Source organism: Etheostoma cragini, chromosome 5, assembly GCF_013103735.1.
Source record: "Etheostoma cragini isolate CJK2018 chromosome 5, CSU_Ecrag_1.0, whole genome shotgun sequence".
NCBI classification, from domain to species: Eukaryota; Metazoa; Chordata; class Actinopteri; order Perciformes; family Percidae; genus Etheostoma; species Etheostoma cragini.
The window spans coordinates 19,457,686-19,479,669 of record NC_048411.1 but is presented as its reverse complement, the minus strand read 5'-3'; the positions used below and the strand labels follow the sequence as shown (position 1 = coordinate 19,479,669).

At 39.1% G+C, this 21,984-nt stretch overlaps 3 protein-coding genes across 5 annotated transcripts in view; all 3 read left to right on the top strand.

The window, feature by feature from the left end:
* Window positions 1–2,221, top strand: part of prr16 (proline rich 16) — a 12,132-nt gene extending 9,911 nt beyond the window's left edge. Inside the window, exon 3 of the mRNA XM_034872470.1 lies at window positions 408–2,221. The gene's annotated coding sequence lies outside the window, so the exon portion shown is untranslated. The remainder of the gene's footprint in view (window positions 1–407) is intronic.
* Window positions 2,222–4,111: 1,890 nt separating this feature from the next.
* Window positions 4,112–8,599, top strand: pheta1 (PH domain containing endocytic trafficking adaptor 1). 2 transcript variants are annotated; one of them, XM_034872427.1, is made up of 3 exons: window positions 4,112–4,253; window positions 4,713–4,823; window positions 5,666–8,599. In XM_034872427.1, exon 3 carries the CDS (start codon window positions 5,708–5,710, stop codon window positions 6,611–6,613), a length of 906 nt encoding a protein of 301 aa, XP_034728318.1. In that variant the 5' UTR covers window positions 4,112–4,253; window positions 4,713–4,823; window positions 5,666–5,707; the 3' UTR covers window positions 6,614–8,599. The 2 variants fall into 2 exon arrangements, with proteins under 2 accessions (XP_034728318.1, XP_034728319.1); XM_034872428.1 differs by lacking the exon at window positions 4,112–4,253 and adding an exon at window positions 4,282–4,561.
* A 2,293-nt stretch (window positions 8,600–10,892) lies between these two features.
* Window positions 10,893–21,984, top strand: part of sh2b3 (SH2B adaptor protein 3) — a 62,347-nt gene continuing 51,255 nt past the window's right edge. The window contains exon 1 of one of the 2 annotated variants that reach the window (XM_034873129.1): window positions 10,893–11,217. The gene's annotated coding sequence lies outside the window, so the exon portion shown is untranslated. The remainder of the gene's footprint in view (window positions 11,218–21,984) is intronic. The other variant, XM_034873128.1, reaches the window with a different exon arrangement.

Genomic DNA, 21,984 nt, shown 5'->3' with positions numbered 1-21,984 from the left:
CTGCACCTTACTCAGGGGAGGTACACAATATCTCAACAACAGGATCAGATTTGTAAGAGCCACAATGATCCAGATGGGGTCCTCTGCTCAATTAACCATTCCACACTTGACTAAGAAACGCCGGGGAAAAATGGCAGCTATTTAAGGAGAGACCATAGGTTAGGTGATTGTCTTTTCACAAGAGAGAAGGCTTTTTAATCCATGGAGGGCAATGTGCCAGACGCTTCAGTCCTAATTATTTTTGATGACTTGTGTCTGTGTCTGGGATCTTGTGTGTGGGCAATAATACCTTGGTTTATTTTTATTTTGCTCTGCAAGAAGCCGCTGTTGGTGCTGTGACTGTCAAGTGGCTCTCCTGTGTGCAGTAAGATAGTCACACTAATGTGTTTCCTCTTTTTCCTCTGCAGGGCCATTGAGATACTTGAGGTACGAGTGGAAGGGATGCTTGTTTCATACGCTGATCGACCCTGGTTGACCAGGGCGGGAGGAGCCAGAGCTGAGGCCAAGAATCAACCTTTTTTTCTTTTTTATATACAGTATATCACTAATGGCTTTCAATCACCAGGAGAACATCTAGACAAATTCATGTTTTTACTTTTGAGCACTGAAAAACCTCCAGGCACAGTTGTTCCAGGGCAATGCTGCTGTGAAACTGGGGAAATTGGAAGGGCGGTCACTTTCTATAAATGTAAGTGTATACAGATTAATGGATTTATAGTTGTGGAGGTGATATTTTTCGTACATAGAAATAATTAAATTAAAGATTAGAATGCTGCTGAAACCCTATCATCAAAAGTAAAGAAGCAAATTTAGATGAAGAGGTACAACATGGCGTGAAATGATGCCAGTATTTGATTGATGTCTACACAGACTTTTGCTGTAGGCATACTCAGATGGAAATCAATAGCTCCACTCAACCGATGGAGTTTGCTTTTTAAGAATTGTAATTGTTTGTGTCTGGAGAGCATGGCAAGTTTGCCTGTGAGCATAACACTACTGGACAGCAGATAAGGACAAAATATTATTATGTCAGCATGTGACATGTGCTCAATCATAGAAAGGTTGGAAAGGGTGGAAATGAAAGAAGATGTGGTCACTGATCTGTGTCCAGACATTATTCAGTGTCCATTTTATCTATGTGCTCAACTCATGCGATGACAAAATAACATGCAGAGATACAGTATAGTGCCATAGTTACAGCTTTAAAGGATCCTTGAAGAAGTAATACATTTGCATCAAATTTTCTTTGTATACAAAAATACATGTACATGTTTGATATCTATATATTTCAGGCATTTTTCTACAGAGACTTTAACATTTTAAGAGATGATATTTTTGATATTGTGTTGGATGACTGAGAGGTACTTTGACGAAAGCTGACATTCCCTTGATGTACGTGTTTTTCAGCAGGGCATAGCAGGATGAGTTGTATAGCAACAGGTGTTTGTATGAATGAAAAAACAAGTGCTTCAGTAATATCATTTCAAGAAACTTTACAGAAGGGGCTGTATTGTGAGAAAGGTGGAAAAGATTATTGGCGTAAACCAAATACCTAGTTGTGCTTTATCAGACAGGTGGCATGGGGCTGAATGAATGAAAGCATGACTGACTCTTCACTTTGTCCTGCCATCACTGTGTTTTTCTATGCATTTCTGTGGAGAGGCTGTCTGTTGGTGGGTCCAACATGCAGGGTGCTCTGCTCTCCATAACACAAAGTTAAGAAGTAGTCACATTCCACTCACATTTCCTCATATGATGTCAATCAGGTTATTTCTGCAGCCACTATAAACCTGACAAATGTCCTGTTTATCACAATGCTTAGGCCAATCAATGACATACTTAGTAATTAAATAATTATAAAAGTGTATTCATATAACCAGAAGATTATGAAGTACTTTTACAAGGACATACTGAATAAATAAAAGGGGAGAATAGTAAACACATTTTCATAGGCCATTTTTGAATAATACAGTTGTTGGAAACATACACTGGAGATCAACAACACAGCCTCTAGCCATATTCAGACTGGAGGCACCACAAGTAAACGCCACTGCTTGTTTCTCACTGGACACAGAGACGGAATTCATGATCAAACTCTGGATCCTTCCAGATTCAGTTTTGAAGATGACTGGAACGTCTCAAAAAGCTTTCGGTGATATTTTTTTGCGTGTCCACAAATTGTTGGAAAAAAAATACTTGTGAGAAGTAAACACTTTACACACAATGTTGGTGTGTCTGTGTGTATTTTATGGACTGAACAATCACTTTAAGTGCAGGCAGATTTTTTTGATGTATCTCTTTTCTTTGTTACATGGATAAATTGCGTTGTTGCAAATTAATCTTGTAGAGTGTCAAAGCTCTGTGAACTGGGAGTCAAATGGAGAAAATTAAACCGGCTGCAAGAGCATAACCCTTAATCAAAGTTACCAAAAAGCAGTGTGAGCAAACATTTCAGAAAGACAAATACATAAAATGGCACCAGCAGCTGCATCAGTTAATTGAAGATTAATTTGATGAGATAGCAAGCAGGCGGTGTCAAAGGCCATCGTCTGTCTCGAGAAGATATTTTAATGAATTCATAGTGGCTTGTCATGGTCATACGCAGTATAATGCGGGCCAAAGCCAGCAGCTCAATACCTAAAATATGAAGGGCAGGGTCACAGGAACAGAGCAGCGGCGGCCCCTGGAGGAAAGGCATTATCATTTGACATTCTTTTCAATGTAAGCAGTATAACCTTACAGTACGTACTCACTGAAGCTTATATTTGCCATTTAATGAATTTATTAAGGATATAGTCATATTTTGAATAAACTACATGGACAAATAATGAGCCAGTGGACCACTGGACACAGACATATATTCACACACATCATGTGTGTGCATTTTGCCGGTTTTCTGTTGTATTTTGCAAGTTGCACCTTAACCCTAAAGTGCTGTTGTTAGTTGGAACTATTTTATTTTCTACAGATTTTAATCCTTTAACAGCTATAGGTGCTTGTTCCTTTGAATAACAACATTTTGCATACAGCAAATATGATGCATAGATTAAAAAATATATACATTGTTTTAATATTCTTTTCTTCAACCAGCCAGCTAAAACATTTAAATGTTGCTTATATGTTACATCAGTATTGCTAATCCAGTGGTATTTAACCAGACTTGTTTTATGTATTTAATCATGTTTTGTGTTCATGTCTGAGTGTGTCCTGTGTTTCACCTAGCTGGAAAACACATTTTCCCTTGGGGACAGTTAAGTTTAAGTAGAAAATTGCCATAAACTATTATTTGAAAAGGCAATTCGGCTGTCTATAAGCGTACGTTTTGCTGCTATCTTCTCTGTGCAATGAGTAAAATCTGAATGCAGGACTTGCAGTATTTTAGCATGGTACTTGTATTTGACAGGGCAATAACCTATTATTGATTTGATTATTATAAATCATCAGAAAATCGTAAAAGATTCTCAAAATTCCCAAAATATTCAGTTTACAATCACGTAAGACAAACAAAAGCACACTTGAGAAATTGCAACAAGACAATATTTGGCCATTTTGGCTTAAAAATTATTAATATACAGTATGATGAATTTCCTGTATACCGACTAATCAATTAATCGTTTCAGCTCTTCAACTACAGTATTACTCAAGTAAAACCTCTCAATCCCTCTTCCACCAATGCATTAGATGCTGTAAGGTGGCTCTGTTAAATTTCAGTCTTTGATCGATATCCATATCAATCAATATCTATTTATCGAGTTTTATTCCGTTGGAAATCAAGCATAGACCGTTAATAATATACGTTCTATATCAAGTCAAATATATGATGGACAAAGAAAGTAATCAAGGTATAATCAGAATCAATGATACATTTAAATGAGACGGAATAATTTTCACAATATTTATAATATTCTATTAAATTGTTAAAAAAAATACATATCAGAAGGATTTGCAAGACGAAGCACCCACGGTCGGTGGCCATTCCAGACTGTACATGCAGGTAAATCGGTTAGCAGTTGTCTAGCTAAATGCTAACTTTCCAAGGGAAAAGACGGGGTGCGCCTGGTTTAATAAACCGCTCATCCGAATGACGAGAGATTCCCAGCACGAAACTTGTAACGACGACCCCGCGCAGTCGAGCTGTCCGCGCACAACACAACAAGTGCCTCCTCCCTGTCTGTGACGTCCTCGGGAAGAAAACGGAAACGAGAGATAACAACGGGGAAATTGTCTGCCTGAGGAGGCGTCTTTATCAGCAGGTAACAAAACACTTAGATAGAAATACTACCATACACTGTGAGTTTAACTAACTGCCAGCGTATAAATTCTAGCTAGTGCTCAGCTGGAAATGCTGACGCCACATGCTCATTTGTATTCGCTCAACAGGCTATGCGTTAGCTAGTTGACACGAACAGAGACTTTACAGACAGTGTTCATTTATAGTTGTGTCCCTGTGATCTGAATTCCCGAAAAGTGCTTATGTGTCAAAAGCTTGTGACCAACCCACTAACCAACCAATACCGATTGAGACTGAATCATTCGTCCAAGCACGATTATGCTAGCAGAGGTGGAAAAAGCAGCTGTGTAGGCAACTAAAAAAACGTTAGCCTCTCCTGTCTGAAACAAACTGGCCGACGGAACTTGGCTGTCTTTTCCACTCGGATGAAACCAGCAAGACTACAATCTCGTCTAATGTAGTCTCACATTGTCTTTTACAGCCTCAATTTGGAGAGACCGAAAAAGACAAAACACGATGGAGACATGTCAAGTTATTAACTCCAGATGTGAAAGGAGGAGAGTGGATTTCAGCAGGACATGAGTATAAACCAGTAAGTAAACACGTAAGTTACTTTAATAAATAAACAGCATTTTGTTCAAGTCAGATTCATAGCCTGCAGCAATACCAACAACAAGACCAAATGTCAAAGCTACAAGACAAAGTATGTATTCTAAATAAGGTGATAAATGAAGTTACACCAGTGTCCAGCCTTACTTTAACTTCTTAACGGATTACAGTTGGATTAGTTGTTGTTTACACAAAGGGAAGGTCTGATCCCTAGTTCACAGTTGAACATGTGATTAGAAGCATATATACAACAGTTTGTCCCTGTTTCTCCCCAGCCTACATTGTCAGTGGTTCAGGTCAAAGCTGTATTTCTCCTACACTACACAATAGGTGTCCTATGTCTGAGGCTATATCTGTGCACTTTTAGTCTATGTCGTGCACCTGACGTTTGACAGTGAAAGTGAAAGAACAGTGTTTTTGCTGTGATGAGGGCTAGCACCATGCCTCAGTTGGGAGGAGGCCAGATAATGTAGAAGGATAGATGGAATGGAAGATGGAAGTCTGATTAGAACAACATCTGCCACTCTAAAGTTCCCAGTAGTAAAACACTTGTTTTGACTCTGACCTCCTTTTAACAAGAGAAGAGCAAATAGACTAGTGTCAATAGACTAGCCTAGTGAACGGAACACATCTCACATCCTTATTATGATATCATATCAATAAACCACCTGTCTTGTATCACTGAGAACTACAGTCAAGACAGGAGTCAGCAAAGAGTGCAGGTTTGTCTTTGATCTGCTGCAGACTGACTTTTGTGACATCCTTCAATATGGAGTTATGATTTTAACTTTGGGTACGACCCTCTGTCTTTACAATGTTCTTTAGATAAAATAAAGAATCTACTAAGGAAAAGACGGAGGGAGAAGGATGAAGCTGAACGAACGCAGCGTGGCGCACTACGCCACCTGTGACTCCCCGCCGGACAAGACAGGCTTCCTCTTTAAAAAGGGTGAGCGCAACACAGCGTATCACCGCCGCTGGTTTGTGCTGAAGGGTAACATGCTCTTCTACTTCGAGGAGCGCGACAGCCGAGAGCCCATCGGTGTCATCGTCCTCGAAGGATGCACCGTAGAGCTTTGCGAGTCGGCCGAGGAGTTTGCCTTCGCCATCAAGTTTGACTGTGCCAAAGCGCGGGTGTACAAGATGGCTGCTGAGAACCAAGCAGCCATGGAGTCATGGGTGAAAGCGTTGTCAAGGGCCAGCTTTGACTACATGAGGCTGGTGGTGAAGGAGCTGGAGAGGCAGCTGGAGGAGATCCAGGAGGCCGCAGGAGGCGGCTGTGTCGGGGCTGGAGTTGGAGGCCTGCAGGGTAGGCCTAAGTCGTCCTCCAGGCGAAACCACGTGGCACGATCAAAGTCTGGAGCATCCTCTTCTTCATCATCTTCATCTTCCATATCATCATCATCATCAAGTGCCTCTCCCATGGCTGGTCCCTTCCCTGCCCAGAAGAGCCTCCAGGATGAGGTGCAGCTCATCTCTGATTGTTCCAAAGAGAACGGAGTTGCATGGAGTAAACCGCCTGCTGCCTTCGCTAACGGATTTGTTGAGGGAGCGTCTTCCTGTGTGGCCTGGGAAGCGTGCGCAGACTCTGGGAATAACATTGTGATTGGGTGTGAGGCTGATGGGATGAGGGCTCCACCAGTGCCACCCAGGAGAAGAGGAGCCTCTCTGGAAAGCCCCGTCTCCCCTGGCACCGGCTGCTTCTCCAAGCTCCACGACTGGTACGGCATAGAGGTGGAGGAACTGAGAGTGCAGTGGCTGCAGAGCCAATAAAGTAATGGATTTTCTCTTTTTTTCCAATTTTTTTATCATTCCTTCCTTCTTGATCGTTCTGCAATCTTAAACCCTTTTAAACTCAACAAACAGGGCACACAACCTATTTGTAAAGCTAAGTCTTATTGCCCATCAAAAAAGACAAATACTGATTTAAGAATGATTCCAGATCCTGTCTGGAACAGGGGAATCAATCTGTCTTCAGCATCAACACTATCCATTGTACAATCCAATACCAAATATGCTCTTTTCCACAGTTTTTAATGTAATTTGTCATGGACAATTAAAAATTTAAAAAAAAAATCAAGAAAAATATATGTTATATTATTATATTGCCAATATTCAAGATTTTTTCGCTTCCAAATATACTTGTGCAATTGGGGTCAGTTTTCTTTAGAACTGTAGCAACCTTGATCCAAACCATTTTTTTTCTTCAGGTATACATGGAAGCTACGGTGTTAATCACCTTAAAAACGGGATAAAATTAAATAAATAACTGCTAAAATCACGACTTTTTTTCAAATCCAAGCCCAGGATGGCAAGGGTATTTTTGTTATATGCAAATGAAATAAAAAAGGCCACATCCTGTAAATAACGATCTGAAGACATTGCAAGAAACAGATCCACATGGATCAGGTTGCTATAGCGACACGTTATCCACGGCGTACAGAGGTGAATGTAACAGTAAATCCTGCAGCTGTGGGATTGATGAAAAAATGATAAAAAGCCGTTTTTTTTAGTTAAGGATGTTTTTGTAATCTAATGTCAAGGGCACCAGTACAGTTAGCAGCACGTTTAAAAAGAAATTCCTGTAAACTCTGGATAAGAAGTGTTGGGGCAAAACGAGTCCAGTTTCTCCTGGCTGCTCCCAGCGGGGAACATCCCACCCCAGAGACCTTGTGGTTGCCAAGGTCAGAACATCCTGTTGCCAGTGTCTGGGGACCACGGTGAGCGCTGGATGTCTCGCTCAGAGCACCACACTGGTATTTTTAGCCCTGGTTAGCCAGCGGCCAGATGATGCTGTGTCACAAGAGTGCTCGTCACTTAGTTTTCTTAAGACTCTTCTTGTATTTCATAAAAGGAGTTTGTTTATCCCTAACACGTGTCACTGTAAATCTGTGACAATTTCATATCATACAATCAAGTTATCTTCATTTCATCATACTGTTTGTTTATTAAAGCGGATTAACATGAATGTTACTAAATGAGTTTTGCTGTTAGAGGCCTATACTTTATTTAAACATCAAACCTCTTGGTTTGTATATTAATAATTTTGCTCTTCCATGTAGGAAATTAATACCAGCAGTCTGCAAAACAGGCCTTTTAAAACTTTTTCTTTTATAATTCTATATTCAATCACATAGCTGTTTAAGTTTTTGTTTTATCTGTGCCTTATGTTATATTTATTTACTGGTATTGCCCTTGCAGTCACTACCATAATTTCTTTTCTCTTTTGCAAAGGCTCATGTTGTTACAATCTTTTGTTGACAACGGCTGTGTTTCTTCAGTCTGCATCATTGTGCAGCACCATCATTCCTGTTATACTTGTACAGTGTGGATTGTGTGGTTGTTGTTGTTTTTTTAAACAGCTGCATCAGGGGCGGTATGCTTTTGATAAGCATTAACTAAAATGATTGTGGTACCAATTTTATTAACTCCAGAAGAGCATTACTGTAATTACAGATGACAATAGACAATTAAAGGAAAACATGATTGTGTCTAATCAACCTTAAAAATGATCATCTTTATTCAAGAGTGCCAAATGAGGAATGCAACATAAATGCACAGTTATTAAATTGTCAGTTTTTCTTTTTGTTGACTTCCACAATTGTAGTACACATTTTCAATGTTGTAGTACACGATATGAGTATTATTTAAAATGACCAATCATATTTAACGTATTGTCCTGACATGGTACCCTAAAAAGATTATTGTTTTAAAAAACGTGTTGTAAACCATTCAATAAAAAGTGCCATTAATCTGTTATGTTATGAACAGTTTTCTGTGATCATATCTGCTGATCTGAGCCCTTGAGTTTAGTTTTCTTTATAACGAAGTATTAGCAAGACATTTTTAGTCTACAGTATGGCTGCTTTAGGCATTAGATATATCTTATTTCATTATTACAGTTCTTGCAGGATGGTTGGTGGTTGATAGTAGTGGAAGAAGTATTCAGATATTTTACTAAGTAAAAGGAGCAATGCTACACAGTAGAATACTCTGTTGCAAGTAAAAGCTGTGCATTCAAAATCTGACTTACAGCTAAAGTGCGTAGTTTTTGTGGCCTCCATGAGGAATTCTAGGTAATGACAACAACACTGTAAGCGCATCCACATGATCCAGCCTTTGGTGATCGCGCATGTGCCCCCACCCCTCCTCCAAGCAGTTGTAAATAGCCAAGGAAGACACGGAGGATTCAAAAAACCTGGACTCTTCTTCACTCAAGCTTCTGTGTGGGAAATTTGCCGGCCAACACAATCATCTGAACATAGCCATACTGAGAAATATAGAGAGCGTTGTGTGGTGCTGATAGTCTTAATTAGCTTTGTAGCAACTCATTTGCCCATGGCTTGCTTTATTAATATCAGAAAGTTATGCACTAAAGCTTTAAGTAAAAGTAAAATAAGTATGAGCATCAAAATATACTTTAGAGTAACAACAGTAAAAGTTCTCCTTATATAGAATGAGTACCATTTGAGTACTGGATTATAATTATTTACATTAATGTGTAAGGGACACAATAATGTTGCAGCTGGTAAAGGTGGGAATACTATAAACTACTTTATATACTGAGGGGTATCCTAATCTATACATAAATCATAATGTATTAGTTGATCTATATCTTGGATGAATAATACAGATCTGTAAAGGAACTAGTGACAAAAGTTGTCAAATGTAGTGGAGTAAAAAGTACAATATTTCTTAAATTTTGTGAAGTATTAGTGAAAAGTAGCATAAAATAGAAAATACTCGAGTAAAGTACCTCAAAATTGTACTTAAGTACAGTACTTAAGTAAATGTAGGTTACATCCCACCGCTTATGATGGGTCCCCTGAATTTATGCCTGCTGGGTAATGCTCAGCCCACACATTATTGGTGATATTCAGCTAAATCTCACCGAGTGGCGCTGTTCAACAGTTCCAGACTGTCGTCTTTAAGGAAATCAATGATTGCTTTACACCTGGGGAACAAGTGACTATAAATAACCGTCTGGTGAGAAGAAAAAAATAAACATTACCAATAGATGGACTACGTGTTTTAATTGTCCGTGGCGTAAGCAATTCAAAGGCAGAAATACAGAAGATAAAGTTGACGCTTTACTTTCCCTTGCAGGCTCGTGTGGTGTATTTAGTTGCACTATCAGCAAAAAGTGTCGCGCTACCGTCGATAAAAATACTTTCAATCCGCGTTAGCTCTGTTATAGCATCAATTTAAGGAGTAGGCTATTGTAAACAGAGTTAGCATAATACGAATTGAGTAGGATGGCACCGTGTTAAAGCAGATACATACATTACAGTTAACAAATAAAATGTACATCTAAATTATTGATAGTCTGGCCAGTTATATGCACGTACTATAATGTACTGTTGACCAGAAAGTAGCCTACTGAATGCAGACAGCGTGAGGCTTCACAGAAAAAAAGAAGCCACTTCCTGTCTGGTAATTTCAACATAGAAGTAGGCCTACATGTTCAAATACCGACCAAGCACTCAAAAGAGATGAAAAAGTGTCTCACAATCATTTTGGAGGATGAACTTGTGTCGCTGTTGTAATGTATGCATTATAAAAAAAGGTCATTATTGACACGCAAATGGGTTGGACAAAACAACAGAAAGTACTTTCTGTATAATATTGTCCAAGTTAATTTTACTTTCAAAGTAAAATGCAACATTTGTAAATGGTCTGTACTGTTTTATACTTTTACTCCACTACATGTTACTTCTTACTCTACTACATATATCTGACAACTTTGCAAATTCAGACACTTAATAAAAATGTATTTAAATCAACTAATTATGTATTATTATGGATACCGGTAGTATGTAAAAATATACAAAAAAGAAGCTCTAAAAAGAAGCTCCCTTTAATTAAGTAAAAGATCTAAATACTTCCTTCAACAGTGAAAATCAAGGTCCACAGGTCGTTTGTGCACAGGGGGCCCCCTAGTGGGTTAATCCGGCATTAATTACCACTTCTTAAATAGCTTCTTAGTGCGAGCAGGAATGCTTCTCTTGTTTTGAAAAGAAAGATTCGGAAGCGTTGTCATTAGTTTCCAACGACTTGACACAGCTGGACCGCGGCGCATTTTTTTGACAGCGGAAATGAGAAGTCGCCACTTTTTTCCGCGTAAAGTTCGTGGCTGAAACTTTTTTTCCTCTTTTTTTGTTTGTTTCGGAGGAACCGTCGCGTACACCAACAATGAAAGAGAAAGCTACATACTTTTCAGCATGTAGATTTTCCTCTGATGTCCAGTTTCCTGTTGCTCCTCGCCGACGTTGTTTGTGTTACTTTAGATGCTTCTAAACACATTTCCGTTATGCGAAGTCCAACTTGTTGGTTAGTCGTCGTGCTGCGGTGGGTGCCCATCCGAGATAACGGAGAACGTGAGTATGTTGTGAGAACTGTCACACTTATTACCTTGTCTTGTTATAGTGCTTTTACCATCACTAAAGTCACTACTAACCGCATGGTGGATAATCCCAAAAATGGCGAACCGCACTAGTAATGTGGAATTTATAGCTTCCGTCCAAATTTCCATTTTTTCTTCAGTAATAAGTTATCGAAAAAATGTGCTTGTGTAAAATTTAAAGGGCTCTGTCTCTCTTCGGCTGGGCGCCGGTGGTGCTGGCGCAGACTTTTTTTTGGCCCAAGAGTTTAATTATTAAAAATTGAGTCCTTCTTACCACCGAGCAGAATTTTCTGTCGTTGAGCTGCTTGGCGTCACATCAACTGGGATAGTTAGTACAACATTATAACGGCCGGCAGGATGCTGATGTGTTGACTGTTCTGCACTGCAGTGCAAAGGATCATGGGACTATGTTATTAACGGTTCCTGTCCTAAGTGTGTAAATTATGTTCTGTTAGTGTTTTCGTTTTGCAATTATGTTACCTGGGTTTAAGTCTTTATTTAGTGTTTATGTTTGTTTACATTTGTTGGGTTACCATGACACATGAGACACTGGGGGAGGTTCATGAACTCTGTGTATCAACTGTTTTTAAATCGTTGTTAACTACCTTGGATTACAATCGACGGTTAATCAGATTTTTTCCACGTAGCTAGTTCGCTATAACGTACGCATGTGCTTGTTGTAACTTGGTAGTTAAGTTCATGCTAGTCTTTGTGACTAGTGTTATTTGGGGCGAGTATATTTGCCGTGGTCTCCATGGTGATGTCGCAATATGCAACCTATTGTGACATATTTGTGATACCTTTTATTAGGCTACACATTTTTTTTTTTTTTGAAGTCACATTGCTGTCCACAGTTTCCCCATAGATATCCCACAGAATAATAGTGTGCACTTGAAATGTGAACTTCATTGTTGAATGACGTTATTGTGTGTTGAGCGTGAGTGTGCGCATGCTCAGGTCAGTGGTCACCCCTCATGACTGGAGGATAGAGAAGAGGAACAAGTGGGGAGCAGCCTTTTGGTTTCACAATGCAGTGTTGAATAGCAGTAAATCTAAACAGTAATTTTGATGTGAGTTTTTGAGTGAATTCACTCCAATTCTGTGTGTGTGAGTGTGTGTGTGTGTGTGTGTGTGCGGATAAATAAATACAGGTTTGTGTATATTCTGAGACAACAGGTGTGAAGTTGGGGTGGTTCCCGACATTTTCTGACCAAAATAGTTATTATACAGTAGTTAAAGTTAGTAGGAGCAGCAAAAATGAACACTTATTATTTACTTATATACTTACTTATTAGTATTTCCAGGTAACGCCACTCCACAACATTTCGGAGAGAAGTATTTAACTTTTTACTCTAGTAGTACATTTATCTAGTTGAACTCAGAAAACCAGAGCATTTAATAATTATGAATTAATGTGAAATTAAATTCAATATTAGCTGACTAACATGGTTAACTGTTGGATGAGCTCTGTTTTGTAACACAGGCAGTTGTGCTGGCATTCCCTTAATGTTTGACTGTTTATTTGACTGTCACACCTGGTTGCTTCCTTTCATTGAGTGATGTTATTGTACAATATACATATGTTGTTCCTTGGGATAGATTTTGGGAATAAGGAGCAAACTGAATGAGGCCAAAATGAATTCCTGAACCACTGCTATTGTTAAAAAGTGTCAAAAAATACTTGGCAGTCAGTACTAGACTTTTTTGGGTCATACACATTGTTATATATAGTAAAAACAAATTGAATCCCGCAATTTAGGAACCTGATGAATGAAGGTCTAATATTACCATGACTAAAAAAAGGCCTAAATACACCAGGAGGCATTAAAGGCATAGCTACCATGTTATAACAGTTCGACATATATATATATTATTATCATCAGTTTACCAGCTGTGTTATATTGCCAGGTCCTTTTTAAAAATGTATATCATCTAATTAATACATATGAAAACACATTTGCAGGGTACATGTTTACCCTTCTGCAGTAATCCCAGGAACAGACTGAGCTCTGCATTCTTTGTTGATTCAGTCAACAATCTGTGACATTTATCAAACCTTGAGTCACTGAAGCACAAAAGACAGAAAAAATCCCTCCAGGGTGGAGATGTAACGCCAGGTGAACTATACACAATATTTTCCATGGCAGACATTTTAACTCTGTCAACCCCAGACAAAAGGTGCACTATAATTTGAAGGTTCCATGCAGTCCCAGATCTCTAATGTAATTGTCGTCTACAGTCACAAATGTTTCTGATGAATTTGAGAGAAGTCTTTACTTCCCTACAGACGTCCCTTGGTTTCTGACAGTTAGGTATTTTGGTGTTGTCTTCACTTCTCTTTTGCTTAGTGTGGTATGGACAAGAGAAGTTCTGGCCCTATGCACAACCTCAACACAAAGACAGTAAAACCTAAACATGTAATGACTACAACTACACAATATTGACAAAAATCCTTTTAATGACTTTTAGATTTCATGAGCATGATCTGAATAGAAATTCCTGCTTTACTTGCTCAGCACAGAATAATTGTGGACTGTCCCTAAAGAGGGGGATGACGATTGTTCAGCATGATTATAATGAGATTTTCTGCAACGTGACATGATTACCGGGACTTGGTTTGGGATTTTATGCACCAAAACAAAAAATAGTTTCAGCTGCTGTCTGAGACATCTTTTCTTGAAAGAAAAGACTGTAGCTTTATGAAAACTGGACATTTTTTGAAGGTTTGTGCACATTTGATGTACATGCATTATATACAGTATGTGATGTTGCAGGCGTAGAAGGAATGCAAAAAGTTGTGGAGTCTGCAATCGGCTATCTGCCGGGGACCTGACAGGTCATGGGTCAATGTCTTTAACTGAGACGATATTGGATGCCAGCTCTTCTGCTTCCCTCGGGGGTTCTAAGAAGTCCACTGATGAGATCACGAGAAAGGTCTGACCCACAGCGGCCCTGTGGGGAGAGGAGAGGAGGGAAAAGAGGAAGAGAGAAATCGTGGGAGATAGATTGGCAGGCAGACAGAAGTAGGAATCTGCGAAACAAGTATGACGGAGAAAGACAGAAGATGCAAGTTAGGGCAGAACATGGAAGAAAACCCCTTTTCTGGTGTCAATAGGACCTTCTACAATGTAACACACAGGTTTTCTAGCAGTTTATGTGTAATCTGAGTAGCACAGCCCTTGGCCACCCAAAGAGCTAAGCTAAAAAAAAATCTCAGATTTAAATTGGGACCACAAACACACACACACACACACACACACACACACAGTATGCAGTAGTAGGGTTAAGTCCTTGCATGTGTGCAAGCGTTTGGGGTGGGGGGGCCTTAGTGTTTTTTCCAAAGCAACAATAATTAGAGACTGTGTGTGTATTTGCCCCAATGCGCCGCTGTTCTTGTTGAGAATGTTGATTATACGCCCGATTTAGCTGCAGCAGAATAAGGATGTTGTTTAAAATGTGTGTACTTTAAGGCTCTGCCGCCGCAATGTGTGTGTGTGTGTGTGTGTGTGTGTGTGTGTGTGTGTGTGTGTGTGTGTGTGTGTGTGTGTGTGTGTGTGTGTGTGTGTGTGTGTGTGTGTGTGTGGACATAGGATGAGGTCAAGCATTTGGCTTTTGTCAAACATAAGAAAAGAAACACACCGTAATCTATTTGTCATGAGAAATTTCACGTGTGCAGACATTTAATGGCGTTTGAATGGATAATTTTATTGCAGCTATGTTAATAATAGATTAGTAATTTCAGTAATTTTTCAAGAAAAAATGAAATCTTTTCTGATTTCAGCTTCTCAGATGGTTGGATTTATGGTTTTGTTTTTTGTCAAAAGTAACATGACAAGTTAACTGTTGACAGCCCTGTGGCCTCTAACAAACTATTTTTTCACATTTAAAAAAAAAATGTCATAGACTGCAATTAATTGAGAAAACAAGCAGCAGATTGATTGATAATAATTGTTAATGGTAGCCCAAAATACAGGCACACATCAAATAGCCCTTTGTATGTTTGTTCCTCTTTGTGTGTCATGTCTAAGTTGAAGTGAAAGTAGCAATACATTGTCATGCAAAATACACAATTTGCATAATTTGCAAGTTTATTCCAAATCTATCACAAAGTGTGCTATCACTGCAGAGATAAATCTCAAAACAGGATTGTTGGGTGATGTTTTGTGTGTTAGAAAGTGGGAACAATGAAACTCGATTCATGAGTCCCAATGTGGAAAAAGTTAGTAATGCCTGAATTAGCCTTCCAGGAAGACAGATGCCGGCAGATGATTCACAGTTGATCATCAGTTACCTCACACTAAACCCCCCCCCCCCCACCCCCAACAACCTCCCCCTGCATACACGCCTACATAATACTGTATATAGTAGCTTACATCTTAACTACTATCTTGCACCTGCGTAACACACAATGAATCAGAAATGCATCTCGAGTATGGATGATTCATTCATGAAGTGCTTGTGTATTGCAACCAGAGATTTCTCTCTCCAGCTGGAGCATATAGGTCTCAATGCTTGGATTGGCTATATAGAAGTGATTTGTCTCATCTCAGTTGTGAATGAAGGATTGTTGTTTTCAGTTTTTTATAAACTATGGTTGTATTTAAGAGTTCCAGTAAGAAGTTTAGGTCAGCTCCTTGTGGCTTTATAGCCGAGAAAAGCACTGTTTAGTTATACAGAGTACAAGTATTTAATGTTCTGTAATCAGCGCAGTCTCTCAGTATTTGCCAGGGCTCAAAGTTTGCGTGCAGGAAAATGTTTCCGTTCATCTGTCTAATTTTAATTGTATTTTAAAAGGGTGCCCGATCTATTGAGCAATATGATTTGAGCAGGATCATAAATCCGAAATGGACGTTACAGGCAACCGAAGTATCACGTGGCGCTAGTTCACATTACACTTACGTAACGTCAGGCTACTGTTAGCTAGTAGCTGGCTTAACCACGGTTAAAATGTTTAAAGCTAAACGGTGCTTTTCTAGTGTCTTTGATAATTCGGATCTAGCGTTACGAAAAGCAAAATCTCACCACCGGTTGGACTAACTGCTTGTTTTCATTTCCAACCGGTAAATTAGGTCTCCAACGGAATGTTAGGGAAAGTATTGACATATGACAGCATCAAAAATGCATTTTAGATGAATGAGATTAGATTACATCCAGTTGTTCCTCATTCCTGTTTGGTCGGTGCCTTTTAATTTGTATGTACGGTAACATCTTTGGTTTTTGGACTATTGTTCAAAGTGAAGTTTGAAGAAATCCCCTTGCTCTCTGGAAAATTGTGATGGATACGTTTCTCTATTTGAGGACAGAGCAAAGAATAAATTGATGAATGTAGAAAGTAATCAGCAGAATAATCTACAGTAAATATAGCCATTAATCCTGAATTTTGTCCATGTCGACCACGTTGCTCAGCCCTAAACATCATTTTTTAGAAATGGTCGCAGGGCGTAATGAATGGACTAAACCCAGGAAGGAAAAGGGCATTAAATGACCGGTTGCTTGTGATGCCTGACGGTCACTATTGACCTCATTTCCTTAGTCTACCCTCACACATCACATCTATCTTTGCAGCCAAAGCCAGAACTTTACTTCTCTCTTTTCATTTTTCTTGTCATTATGTCTCTGGGAGCCCTATATTTGAGTGTTTCCTTGACATGCCAGTGTCTGTCTTTCCAGTCTAATGATAGGCTGCAGACTGTGCAGAGACGTTTTGTATTAGTCATTGGTAGGACTCGGGAAAGCTGGAAGGATGCTTGTTGTAATACTAGACCCGTTTTCATAATCCTTTTTTCTTTGAACCCTTGTATTGCCTTCACTTTTGGGACATTGTCGTATCCCTCAGGTCAAATTGACCTATGACACATTTGGGGTTTTAAAAACAATTCTGAAATAAAATGTTACTTCATAATCTATTATCAAATATTGTCTTTATCTCAATTTCAAACCATTGAGATTACATATATTTGTAGGGAATGCAATCAGTCTCTACTATCACACAATTAAAAATGGAAGTGTGGTTAATTTTTTGTCATAAGGGTATAATTCATGTTAGAAATCCACTATGAAAAAAAACATAAAAGGACATATCTAGAATAATTTCCTGAATTGAGTCAGGAATAGATGTTTATCACAGAAAATAAGGTAAGGTCATTGATTTCCAGGTAGATAGAATGTACTTGTACAATTTGTCTTGTACTTGTACAATTTTTCTTCTTGTAAAAATCTGAAATGGGTCAATTTAACCTGAATACCATACAAGGGTTAAGGTAAACCCCAGATTTGTTTCCATTACAGTAGTGATGGGGAAAGTGGTCTTGATACTCAGGCATGCAGTTCATTTCCTACTTTAATCCTTGCTAGTGTGAATCCCTTTCTTATCACAGATCCAGCCTTTTAGTTTGGTTCCGTTCCCAACCTGCCTCCCTCTCTCCGTTCCCAGGCCACAGGAAACGACCAGAAAGCGAACAGCCTTTATATCTGTGTCTCAAGAATAGCAGCATTGTGTTGGGTTGGAGCCCGCATTGTTGTTGGAAAGTAGAGCCAGAGAATACTCTAACCAAAACAAAATCCATATGTACCCTACACATATGCAGTACAAAAGAAAAGTCTTAACTAGTTCACAGCTGTTACTGCCACTTGTTTTCTTTTATTTATTACAAAAAGTATTTGTATTTCCCAGATGCAAACGGCTAATATTTACAGTACAGGCCAACCATCTTTTCATTCAATGCATTTTCTTTATTTTCATGACTATTTACATTGTAGATTATCACTGAAGCCATCAAAATTATGAATGAACACATATGGAATTATGTACTTAACAATAAAGTGTGAAATAACTGAAAACTTGTTTTTTATATTCTGGTTTCTTCAAAGGAGCCACCCTTTGCTTTTTTGATAGAACTGCAAACCCTTGGTGTTCTCTCAGTGACCTTCATGAGGTATCACCTGAAATGGTTTTTCCTTCACAGGTGGGCCTTGTCCGGGTTAATTAGTGGAATTTCATGCATTAATAATGGAGTTGGGACCATCAGTTGTGTAGTGCAGAAGTCAGGTTGATACAGCCGACAGCCCTATTGGACAACTGTTAGAATTCATATTACGGCAAGAACCAATCAGCTAAGTAAAGAGAAACGAGTGGCCATCATTACTTTAAGAAATGAAGGTCAGTCGGTCTGGAAAATTGCGAAAACTTTGAATGTATCCCTAAGTGCACTCGCAAAAACGATCAAGCGCTACAACGAAACAGGCTCACATGAGGACCGCCCCAGGAATGGAAGACCAAGAGTCACCTCTGCTGCTGAGAATAAGTTCATCTGAGTCACCAGCATCAGAAATCGCAAAGTTAACAGCAGCTCAGATTAGAGACCAGATGAACACCACACAGAGTTCTAGCAGCAGACACATCTCTGGAACAACCAGAGGAGACAGCGCGAATCAGGCCTTCATGGTCAAATAGCAGCTAGGAAACCACTGCTAAGGAGAGGCAACAAGCAGAAGAGATTTGTTTGGGCCAAGAAACACAAGGAATGGACATTCGACCAGTGGAAATCTGTTCTTTCGTCTGATGAGTCCAAGTTTCAGATCTATGGTTCCAACCGCTGTGTCTTTGCGTGACGGAGACTAAGTGACCGGATGGATTCTACATGCCTGGTTCCCACCGTGAAGCATGGAGGAGGAGGTGTGATGGTGTGGGGGTGCTTTGCTGGTGACAATGTTAGGGATTTATTCAAAACTGAAGGCATACTGAACCAGCAGGGCTACCACAGCATCCTGCAGCGGCATGCCATCCCATCCAGTTTGCGTTTAATTGGACCATCATTTATTTTTCAACAGAACAATGACCCCAAACACACCTCCAGGCTTTGTAAAGGCTATTTGACCAAGAAGGAGAGTGATGGACTGCTGCGCCTCCACAGTCACCGTACCTGAACCCAATCAAGATGGTTCGAGGAGAGCTGGACCGTAGAGTGAAGGCAAAAGGACCAACAAGTGCTAAGCATATCTGGGAAGTCCTTCAAGACTATTGGGAAACTATTTCAGGTGACTACCTCTTGAAGCTCATCGAGAGAAGAGAATGCCAAGAGTGTGCAAAGCAGTAATCAGAGCAAGGGGTGGCTACTTTGAAAAAAGTAGAATATAAGAAATGTTTTCAGTTATTTCACACTTGTTTGTTAAGTATATAATTCCATATGTGTTCAATTATAGTTTTGATGCCTTTAGTAATAATCTACAATGTAAATAGTCATGAAAATAAAGAAAACGCATTGAATGAGAAGGTGGTTCCAAACTTTTGGCCTGTGTTTATACATACATATATATATATCTCTTTAGTGTAATTGGGATTTAGAAAAATGTATAGTTCCCCAATGCCACTCTGGATAAGAGTGTCAGCAACAGTAAATGCCAAACATTAAGGACTAAATGTTTTATTGCCTCGTAGCTGTGCTTATTTAGTGTGGGTATATTTTTTTACATGAGGTGTTGCACAAAATATTTAAACTTTTGCAGAAGCCATTTTTTTAGTTTTCTGTTATTTTGAAAGTGTAAATGACGGAAATAAAATCTAACTTTTTGTGACATATAATACTAATGTCTAATCTGTCATTTGATTGCACATTTCTACAAATTTCTTCCTGGGGTGCCCAAACTTTTGAGCCCCACAGTACTGTATTCAAAAAACAAACACTTTCCTAATGGTTTAATGGTTTATGTTTATAGGCTGCAGGTTTGTTTCTCCCTGAATCAGCTGATGCTTTCCTCAGGCTGTGGGTAGTTAAGGCCGAGGGTTATCTCATGTTTCAGCGCTACTTCCTCCGTTACAATATGTTCTTCAATTATGTAAGCTGTGCGCGTCTCGTTTTCTGCTCTGTTCATTATCTAAGCTCGTTCATATCTCACTTCACACAAACAGGAACACTGAGACTCAGCCAATCCCCTCCCTGCAACTGCAAATCTTTTTTATGTAGGTCTTCTATTTTCTTCTGGTCAATCGGGCAATGAAAATATTACAAACAGAGGACTTTTAGTTGCGTGTAGCAACAGGCCTATACATAGCAGCTTGTTGCACTAAAGTATACAACTGTGTGAAGTGAAAGGGATGGAAAAAAGGTTCACGTTTAATAGTGTGTTGGCTAACAGTGGAACAGGTTTTGCATAACAATTGTGTAATAATTGTTTTGGTGGGAGTCCCTGTCCTTTTTCTTCAGATATTTGCACAGTAGTCGCTTGTGGGTTTGCATGGATGGCCCTCTTGTATTTTGCTGAAATTTGGTTTGTGTTCAATGTTCATGTGAGACAAGGATGCAATAGAGCTGGTTATTATAATATTCACCACAATCATGGTTTGGGCTTCAACTGTTAATTAAACTTGACTCAAGCAGGGTTTTAATGTTCTACTTTTTCATTGTAAGTAAAGTGTAAAATAAAACCAGTGCAGTGAAGTTATTTTTTTTTTTTTTTTACAAAAGATGGATTAATAAGTGTGATAGAAATTTGTGACCTCACTCAGGATTGGGCAACATGGTCCTAAAATAGGGCTGGGCAATATAGAGAAAATCAAATATTACAATAGTCTTGAAAAAATACCTTGATGTTGATATTGCGACAATATTGTATGGTTGACTATTGGTGCTTTTACAAAATGTTATTTACACAATGAGATTTTTGATAAATATTCTCCAGAAAAGAATTAATTACTTAGTGGGTAACGGTAAATAATACAACCGCTAGAACAGTCTGGAAAGTTCAGGAAATGACATCACTTTACTGTATTGCAGTCTGTAAAACCAGGTAAAGACAACACTTACAATATTACAATATATCAAAAATCTAAGACGATATTTCATATCGCGATATTGATACAGCACTGATATATTGTCCAGCCCTACCCTAAAATAATATCACAATATTTCAGGTTTATCTGTGATAATGATACTCTTGATGCTATAACAAAATACTGAACAAAATTGTATTATTTATTTCAAGAACATACAATTGCAACACAATAAGTGTTCAAAGTTTAATATAAGTTTTTATAGTTTTATATGTCAAAATAAACAGTTTGCCCTCATATATTCAGTAAAAGAAGATCTCTGTTCTTTAGTTCTTAAAACAGTTACCAAGAGTGAGTATCAGATTAAAATAGTGCATGCTTGCGTGCGTGCGTGCGTGCGAGCGTGCGTGCGTGCGTGCGTGCGTGCGTGCGTGCGTGCGCTGGTCTCTGCTTGCCAGGGCAGGGCTTCCTGTTGCTGTGATTGCTGCCCAGGCAGAGCAGAGATCCTTTGGTCTCTGTTCCTCTTTGGTTTTGCCACCTGGACCTGGCACCATCTCCTCCTCTGTTTTTCTCACTTCCTGACTGCCTTCTCATTATCCCCCCATCTCTCTTTCTGGCTATTCATGTGACCCTTGTTTCTCTGTCTCTTCCTTTTCACGTTGGACTCCCTCCTCTCCTTACAGTGTCCTCTCTCTCTCTCTTACAATAAGCCCCTAACTCCTGCGGTCATACACTCACTCTCCCCGCTTTGTAAATGAATCCCTAGCTCTGTGATTCATTCCGTGATTTAGAGGATGAAAATTCAAAGGTGGTAACTAAATCTGCTTTTCATCCCTACCCTTCTGATGCACATGTTGCCGCAATTCTTTTCCAATATATTTATTTTTTCCGCTCCAGTTGTCCCGTAAAAACTGGAGTGTTTGATGTCTCAGAGAGCCTTGATGCCATGCAGACTAATTGAGCTGTAAGCAA